At 35.4% G+C, this 9,422-nt stretch overlaps 1 protein-coding gene across 1 annotated transcript; it reads right to left on the bottom strand.

Moving 5' to 3' along the window:
- Positions 1-76: 76 nt before the first annotated feature.
- LOC111799167 (oligouridylate-binding protein 1) lies at positions 77-8,909 on the bottom strand. Its single transcript, XM_023682589.2, has 12 exons — positions 8,688-8,909; positions 7,254-7,315; positions 6,847-6,949; positions 6,433-6,509; positions 6,300-6,361; positions 6,110-6,197; positions 5,886-5,961; positions 5,710-5,740; positions 2,920-3,039; positions 1,409-1,494; positions 841-1,014; positions 77-606 (listed from the first exon to the last, which is right to left on the bottom strand). The coding sequence occupies exons 1-12, from the start codon at positions 8,766-8,768 to the stop codon at positions 304-306; spliced, it is 1,263 nt and encodes a 420-aa protein (XP_023538357.2). The 5' UTR covers positions 8,769-8,909; the 3' UTR covers positions 77-303.
- Positions 8,910-9,422: the final 513 nt, after the last annotated feature.

Here is a 9,422-nt window from a genome sequence, read left to right as displayed (position 1 = left end):
ATATTCAGCAATCAATATATGAAGTCAAAGAACTAATCCTTCCAGGAAAAAAAAAATGTGAAGAGGGCCAAGGAGATTGAAGGATTGGAGCTTATTTCCAGATGTGGCACCATATTTTTTTTTTTTCTAGCAGGATATTACAAACTAGACCAACAATGTAAAAGTAACAAATTAAAATGACTTTGCAATCAAACCCCCCCACCACCAGGCTATAGTACTTGCATCACAATCCCCAGAACGCAACACTTTCTTTGGTTCCACAAAACAACTACAAGCATGCATCATACAGCAATTCAAATACACCTAGTAATACATCAGCTGTTGGGTGGTTGCAATATTTTGGAACCCACTATCATATAAAGTTTGACTAGTGCCAGCACCACCAATCCCAATTCCCATCCCCATTCCCATGGCTGCCTGCTTGAGGGCATGCTGAGCCGCCTGCGGATGCATTAGCGCTCGTGCTGCACCCATTTTGCTCAACGCCATTTGCCGTTCATAGGCAGCAAGGTCGGCGGCAGACAGACCTGGCATGTGTCCCACATTTGGTGGTGGAAGAGGGGCAGAATTAGTCCCTGGCGGGGTTGGCTTGCTACCCCATGAACACTGCATCATTTGATTACAAAAACATAAAGTGGATAAATGAAAATTCAAGTCCTAAACACTCACGCAAAAACATTAACCCGCACTAATTTTCGCAGTTAGTTTCTTTCCCTCAACACAAATTGTCCATCCGAAATAACCAAGTTGAAATATATATTGGCTCTAAGAACTAGATCAAATGATGATTAATTAACATTCAAGTAGGACAAAATTGTACATTTTTCATTAAGGTTGTACCTTAATTGGTTTGCCACAGACAACTCGAGCATTGCCCATTTGAATGGCTAAAGCTGCTTCAGCATGAGTGCCATATCTCACAAACCCAAAACCTTTGTCCCGTTGTACCCTAACATCTTCAATTGTCCCGGCACCAAGGGTGTGAAAATAACGGTGGAGATCAACTGAAGTAACCTGAAGAGTCATAAACACTGAAAATGATGCAATAATAAAATAATCATGCTATCACATAAAAAAAACTGACATGTTTTTAATTCAGGTTTTAATCGAGAAATGAAGGATTGCTTGTACGACACATTAGATATATAAATTCTGAAGATCATGCTTTCATCAAAAAATAAATAAAAGAATACAAATATCCACAAAAAGGCCATATAAGAAGCAACAATAGATACAAGCCAAACTTTCTTAGATAAATTTTAGAAACGCATCACCATCATGCCTATGCTTTTAGAGATGGCAGAGAACTTTGACAAGCCATCCAGTTGCAGGTTCACCCAAGTTAGCTGTTTCAACAACTACTATTAACATATTAGTTACTGTTATATTATCAAAAGAATTTCCTTGCCTCCGGAGCAAGATTTCCCACATATACGGTTGTGTATTGAGGATTGTTCTCAGGTGCCTCCTCATTGGATTTCTCTTGGCCACCCTCTGCAAAAAGAGGCGACAAAATGGTGAAACTAAAACTAATGAAGCAAAAATATAAATGTCTCTCGTCAAAGGGATGCAGTTTTCTGAGAGCAGTGATAGCGAAAATAAAAGGCCCGAGTAAGGAAAAACATTCACTGACCGCAATTCCATATAAAAGGACTCATTATATATCAATAACAAAAAGTTGATTAACGTGCACATAGCTCAATGGATAAGGCATCCCTACTTCCTTAGAGAGATTGTAGGTTCAATTATTCACTCCTACACGTGTTGGATTGATCAAAATTAACCAGAAAATTTAATCAATTTTGAATTATTCGTCACACTCAACACTCAAAATTAGAGATCAGAACAACATTGGTAATTAAGAAATTCATAAGGTACTTAAAATTTAGAGGCGGTTTAAATCCAGGTTAATTTTGTTTAACTTGGGATTAGGAAGTTAGAGACAAAAAGTGGATTTGTTAATTCTCTATGTAACATAAACTCAGTCTTATGTAGTTCATCATCTGTACTATACTTACCAAGTCTTTTTTAACAAGAAGAAATACAAACATTTCATGGTTATTAGAAACTACGAACTTCCTAAAGAGATTATAACAAAAAGAATCCCCCAAAACTTAAACCAAGTACAGTAACACCTTCAAAATTACCAAATAGAAATCTAAGGGATTACAAAGTTAGAGACACAAAAAAGTCAGATCGGTAACTTGGTTGAAAGCTCGTCTTGTTGCTAAAAGCTACACAAACTTATGGAGTTGACTATTCTTATACTTTTTTCTCCAATTGCTAAATTGATTCTATCAAATTATTCATTTCATTCGAACTAATCCTTCATTAGCTCTTGCATCAACTTAATATTTAAAATGTATTTCTTCATGGTGATATTTAAGGGATTTAAACACCAACTGTCAGGTTAAATCCAATGGCTTCCTTATGACAAGCCTAGGGTCAAATTGCCATGGGCACAAACCTCTAGAAGAAAAATTATGTTAAGTTGATTTTGGAATGATTATTCAATGTAGATAAGCAAGATACAGACCTGAAGGTCAAGACATTCATGAAGATATGTCTCTTGTTAGACAAGATCCAGAAAAAATGTAGGTTTAATTAGATATACTATGGCCAAGTGTTCGAATGCACGAGCCAGATAGAACTAGAGAAAGAACTAGCAAGAAATAAGTCAAAGGTTAAGAGTGAAAGTATAGATCAACATAAATAACCTCGGGCCTGGAAAACCAAGAAGTAAAGGCTCCCTATTCAACAGCCAAAACTATCAGCGTATAGAAATGTTAGAAGATTTGCAACAATCACTATAAAGTTTGAAAAGCTAAATAAAAGAATTCTAGGAAGATTATTAAATCTAAAAATCTCTAGATGAATGATAAAAACATATATATACATATACATTTCTAGATGAAATACCTGAAGTCCCAGTTGTAAGCTCTACAACACTTCTGGAATCTGAACTCTGTTTGTCATCGCCCGAGCTAGCACCTTTTGTAGCCCAATTACACCTAATCTGTCGACTCCCAAGCCACTTTCCTTTATCGTCAAAAAAAGAAGAAAAAAATGTAGAACAGTTCCCAATAAAAAGAAACAACAATATCCAAGCCCCAAAGAGCATAGCAATGATATCCGGTTAATAAAATTACGTAGAACCTGACATGCACACTTTATTACACGTGTCTGACAAAAGAAATCCAATAGCTATTTAAATAGTTTTCTTTTTTTCCCTTTTTTTTTAGTAAAAAGTCCAACTTTCATTTGAGAAAGATGAAAGAAAACATAGGAACACACACACACACACACACACACACACACACACACAACAACAACAACAAAAAAAAAAAAAAAAAAAAGAAAGGACTTCTGACAAACAAAAATTACAAGAGTCCTTACAAACGGAGACCCAAAGAGAGGACCAAATGTCACCTTAGAGGTCACTCAACCCTCTATAAATCCTATTATTACTTTTCCCCCAAAGACCCCAAACCAAACAATAGCACCCAGGAAAACAAGCCATAGTAGGCAACCCTTTTTACGAGAGGACGTGGTAACAAAGCTCCTCCAACATGGATTTACAACTCCTTGGCCACCAGACAAAAAAAAAAAAAACTAAAGAAACCACTCCAAATCGATCTAGCATACTGCCATAACCATAGGACATGATCCAAGTCCTCGACTGCTTCCTTGCAAAGGATACAACACTGAGGCCCAATCAAGTTGGGCAAAAATCTCTAAGCACGATCCAGAGTATAACCCTGCCTTGAAATATTTAACAAACAAAAAAATAAACCTTCTTTGAAATTTTGATTTTCCAAAATAGAGGAAAAATGGGAGAGCTCAATCAAGGCTCCAAAAGCGAACATCTCTTCTTCTAAATGGCAAAAAACCTAAGCAAGGCTAAAAGGGCCACTGCATCAATCGACTCTCTATTAGAAAAGGGCCAACTAAGGCCAAGGGAAATAGACGAAGAACTCCCAAAAGACGAGAGGATAGAGCACATAACAAAACTTCAAAGAGGAAAGATGGTAAGTCAAGGAAAACAACGAGCATAGGGAACTACCCCCTAGCCAATTATCTTATGAAATAAGTGTTCAGCCTATCACCACGTAACAATGAACAAACTAGGAAACGAAGGAAACCTATCAGAGATAGTTTTCCATGGATTTTTGGCAGTACCTCTTGAAATCTCCTTCGAAGACCAATCAAAAGGATGTTACCCACAATAACCTTATGCCACATCTTGAGAGAAATGGCTTAACCATTTACCCACAAGGCCTAATTGTGCACACTAAGATTCCCTATACCCAAACCCTCAAACTCCACCGGTCTAGCTACCATCTCCCAAATAACCAAATGTGAACCCTTCCCTTCCGCCACCCCTTCTCACAAAAAAAATCACGCATGCGTCGCACCAAGGAATTGCAAACGTTCACAGGGACTAACAAGGAAAGAAAATAGACTGGGAAACCACTGAGGACCAAATGGCAAGGGTTAGTCTTCCTCCCTTAGAGAGAAAACTTATTTTCCACGAAGATAACCATTTCTAAACCTTTTCCATCACAAGATCCTAGAAATAAATGCTTCTAAAATTATGACCAGGGGGGAAACCTAAGTTCGAGAAAGGGAATGACCCCACCTCACAGCCCACCCAAGCGGCCCAACATTCCAATTAGACTAGTTGCAATTAATACTGATAACTGAACATTTATCTCTATTAACCAAATAAGATCCAAACCTATATTGCCAATTTGAATTCTCTTTCTAACGCTCAAACAGCTTACGAAGATTGCATCAAAGATATCTTTTCCAAAGAACCCAAGCTACTTGAACACAATCCAATAGGAAGAGCTTCGGGAGGCCTATAGAAACGTCCTAGTTTAAGACTATTTTTTAGCTTGTCATCTAAGCCTTGTATTAACTCTTATATTTGACATTTGTTTAAGATTTATTTGGGAGATATTGTTTAAAAGCACACATTAATTAGTTTAGTTCTTGCCTTATTGGGTTGGTAGGATTTTTTTTCCTTGTTTGTTTGAGATCTTATAGTGTTTTCCTTCTTCGGTTGTTGCCTCCCTAAAAGATTATTTACATGCCTTATTCAGGTCATTGTAGTTAAGACTTCGATGAAATAAATTCAGTGTTTGAGCGACTCTAAAGAGCCGAGAACCTTTCCCAAACCCTTTTGTCAATTCTATGTGTTCAAGTGTCCCTATAAACGTTCAAGTTTGATTGATCACTAACCTTTTGGAGTCTTTACAACCTTAAACTTTAAAAAAAAATAATAATAAAATAAAATAAAATAAAAAAAAATATATATATATATATATATATATATATATATATATATATATATATATATATATATATATATATATATATATATATATATCCTTGCTCGTTGATCATTGAAGGTATAAATCTAATTTTTCCTTTTGACTTGATCCAAATTGTATTGAGGTTCAAGGATGATCTTTGGGGGACCTTAAATGGAAGAGGTTCTCATATCCAGTTCCCTTGGGTTTTCACATCAAGTTTCCATACTCATTTCTCGTAAGATAATTTTAACTCTGTTTCTCATTTCCCCAATAATGCCATTCGTTGCATTCTTTACTTGCATGGTTCAGGACAAGAGATATGGTTAAACAAGACACTAAATAGATAAATATACAACATAAGATTTCCAAACAAGAGAGAGAGTAGGAATACCATTTATGTCATTAATTGCACTTTGAGCATCCTGAAAGCAGAATAAATAATTATTAATAGAAGTACAATTATGAACATAATCTGAAGAAAACAAATAAAAGACTTCCTACATTGGTAGCAAAAGGATGGGCGACTCAGGAAGGGGTAAAAACATCATATTGAAATAATTCCAAAACCTGTTCATTCCGAAAAGCAACAAAACCATATCCCCTCGACCGTCCAGTTTTCTGGTCCCACATAACCCTTGCATCCCTGAAGTATTAAAGGAAAATAAGGTTAAAGGTGCTGGAGCAAGGTGCTCTCAGTTGAATAGTATTAAGTTAAGCTCTACCGCATCTCAAACATTTGAACATAAGCCAAGCAGACTGACTCATAACAAAAATTTGGATAACAAACTTACGAACAACTGGGATAAACAGAAAAGCATGCAAACAACGTAGCATCAGTAACCTCAGGGCTAAGATCACCAACAAATATATTAAAATGACCTGCATAAAAACACCATATAAAAATGTCAGCAGCCGCATGCTACAAACTCATCATAATTGGAAACAGAATCAAAGGAAAAAGAAACAATCTGAGCATACAACCAGATGTGTCTTCTCTCTGACTACTTGCATATGCCCAATTAACCTTTATAGGTTGTCCAAACCTGTGTGAAATTATATCGAAATATATGACTCGGCTAATGTCAATAAAAATGCAAGAAAGAATTTCACCTACAAGTTTCTTCCATTGAGAGAAATAATAGCAACTGCAGCTGATCTGCGATCAAAGTAGTCCACAAAACCATAGGATGACTGCATAAATAGAAAGAAAAGTTGAGATAGAAGATTAGTACCTATTTATATAACAAAAAACACGTTCAAAGAAGATCCTGATCTGTGAGACAACACTGGATTATTTGAAATAATAAGAAGATCCTGATCTGTGAGACAACACTGGATTATTTGAAATAATAAGAAGATCCTGATCTGTGAGATAACACTGGATTATTTGCAATAATTCCACCAACTGGTTACTTAAGGAAGAAACAGTCCAACAAAATTCAGAAGTTATAACCGATGGTAAAGTACTTATTATCATAATGGAAAGAGTTCGTATAGCACCAAATGATAGTCTAAATGGAAACCACACCTTCTCTTTCCTAATGAGCTTACATCCTTCAATGGGTCCAATACTTGAGAAAACTTCTTGAAGAAGAGGCTCGGTGACTTGGGGATGAATGTTCCCGACATACCTATATTTTTTCATTAGTTCAGATTGATGGCTAATTAAAAACACAAAAAGATGTAATAGAAATCAGTGTACTTGAATGCATTCAAACAACATATGAACCAGAATGATATAAGTTTTAGCAAACAATGAACATGATAAGGTGTCAATGGAAATCAATCAACAAATGGCAAATCCAAGGAGGAACCTTATATCGAAGGCAAAATGTGCAAGTTATTCCAAATAAAGACTTATCTTACTATCTAAAATTTAAAATGAACTAAATGAAAAAATGGAAAAAGGAAATAAAATATCTATTTAAGACTCACACACTGCGGCATGCACTTGAATCAAAGCCAGGAGGCAGGTTTCCACTCAAGATGGGCTCTATCTGCAAAATAAAAAAGTAAAAAAACAAGAAAGGATAAAAGAAAAACAGAACCTTCCTAGAAAAACATATCTGCGCTCCTCACCCATGTAGAAATAGTGTAACTGAAAGATTCAACCAACAGACAATGGGTAACGTTCTAAGTACAGGGATGAAGAAAAAGACTCCAATTGACTCGTGCTTCAGCAATAAATCTCCAAGGACTTGTCATGGATGTAAAGATGAATATGATACTGATACATTAACAATCATATTTCTGAACGAATACTGGATGGCTCCAAAGACCCGCATAGTGATTAATAATGGCAACAATTTGTACAAGAAGAATAGAGAGGAGGATTGTTGCATTTTAGTTACTTCCAGTCTTGTATTGTTTTCGTTGTTATTATTATTATTATTATTATTATTATTTCGTTCACTCTCACGTGGAGTTTGTATCTTTGAAGTTAACCTTTTAATCATTGCATTAATGAAAAGTCTTGTTCCTTGTTTGAAGAAAAAAATAGAAAGGAGTAATATTTGAAAACTAGTTAATTGATTGTCATCTACTCATTAACATGCAAATGTTATCATGTATGTATGTGAGCACAAATGGACCAATCAAAGTGAAATAGGAAGGGAGGAAACCGAACTCATAAAAAAAACATGAAAACAGTACATTGTTACTAGATTTGATAAAAGGCGACTCACACTAGACAAATGTCCATGTGCTTCTTTCATTTAGGTAGAAATATAGTCTCTGGACATCATGTATGATTTTTTAATTCCAATCCTAAGTGTTGTCTTTTATGCTAAGAGAACTCCAAGACCCAAAGCCAACCGTTTCTTCATTTTCCAACTACAAAGGAGCTTTGGTATGTGTTATTACAGGCGTTTGACCTCGGAGGAGGTCTAAAAAAGCTTCTCAGTGACCATATGTATAAAATCTTGTGCCATGGAAGTTGTGGTTGAAAAGAAATCACGCACTTTTTCGCATCACTTGGGAAGAGTTCAATTGGGATACTACACAGTACAAGACTATTCTTGGCACAGCTCCTGGCGAAAATGTTTTCGTCGGCATGATTATAACCAATTGGAGGATTTGTTTTGAATCCACGGGGCTCCTTTTCAAGATTGATATCTTATCACCTATTGAACTTTTAGTTCTCTAGTGAAATCCTTCCCGTTTTCCATTAAATTGAGGAAAAAACATATTACAGCTTATAGATAAAATGAATTCAGATTTCAAGAAAATAGGTGGGGAGAGAAAGATTGAAGCTCGAGCAATCAAAAACTGAGAAATAAAGGATCGATCAGAAGAGGATACATATCTTGCAACCAAATTTAACGACAAAAAGGAAAAAAAAAAACAAAAGTAAAAGAGAGAGATAGAAACCTGAGGAGCAGCGAGGAGGCCGGGGTGGGGATACAAAGACTGCTGCATCATTGCCTGCTGTCTAAGCCTCTGATACTGCATCTTCCAGGAAGAGTGAGATTGAATGGAGGAGACGAAGATCTTGAAGTGGGGAGTGTTAGGACGAAAATGAAAAAACAAAGAAAAAGAGAGAAAAAAAAGAATAGAGAAGAGGGGGGAAAAAAAGAAAAAGAAAAAGAAAAAAAAAAAAAACCCTCGAAGGAGGGAGCAGAAAGAGGAAAGAAGAGCACAATACAGAGTATCAGACAAATAAAAAGAGCACATCTACTGCCTACCTTTTATATACATCCATTTCGTCTATTATCCAACAAAATTATCAAAAATAAAATAAATATATTTCTTTTTCTTTTTCGTTACCACTATTTTACTTTCTTCGTTGGTTTTTAAATATTATTTTAGTATTATAATTTATTTATTACTTTTTTAACAACATATTAATAATTAAAATATTTTTTCATCCCTTTCTAAACTTGTCACAATCCACTTTTGATGGAACCGACTTTCGATTGTTGAATTAAGCCAATTCGTTTTTGTGTCGCCTCAATTATGTTGAAGAAAGTTTTAGAAAACAGGGAGACGATTTCAAATATTTTTTCTTTCATTTTAATGATTTGATTATTGGAGGAGGATATGGGTGTGATTCAAAAAACATGAACATAGAATAAAATAGTTGGATTAGCGTTGATGGATTATAGA

Source organism: Cucurbita pepo, chromosome 7 (genome assembly GCF_057944985.1).
Source record: "Cucurbita pepo subsp. pepo isolate OVF chromosome 7, ASM5794498v1, whole genome shotgun sequence".
Lineage (NCBI taxonomy): Eukaryota > Viridiplantae > Streptophyta > Magnoliopsida > Cucurbitales > Cucurbitaceae > Cucurbita > Cucurbita pepo.
Note: the sequence above shows the minus strand (reverse complement) of the source record. Positions and strands in the feature narration are given on the sequence as shown.

What these genes read in the sequence shown, in the direction of transcription:
- LOC111799167 (XM_023682589.2), bottom strand. Translation starts at nt 8,768, where the DNA reads ATGCAGTATCAGAGGCTTAGACAGCAGGCAATGATGCAGCAGTCTTTG. An exon ending in TCAGAGAGAAGACACATCTG is followed by an intron (nt 6,198 to 6,299) that starts GTTGTATGCTCA and finishes GTTTTTATGCAG; the next exon opens with GTCATTTTAATATATTTGTT. An exon ending in TGGGAAATCTTGCTCCGGAG is followed by an intron (nt 1,015 to 1,408) that starts GCAAGGAAATTC and finishes ATGACTCTTCAG; the next exon opens with GTTACTTCAGTTGATCTCCA.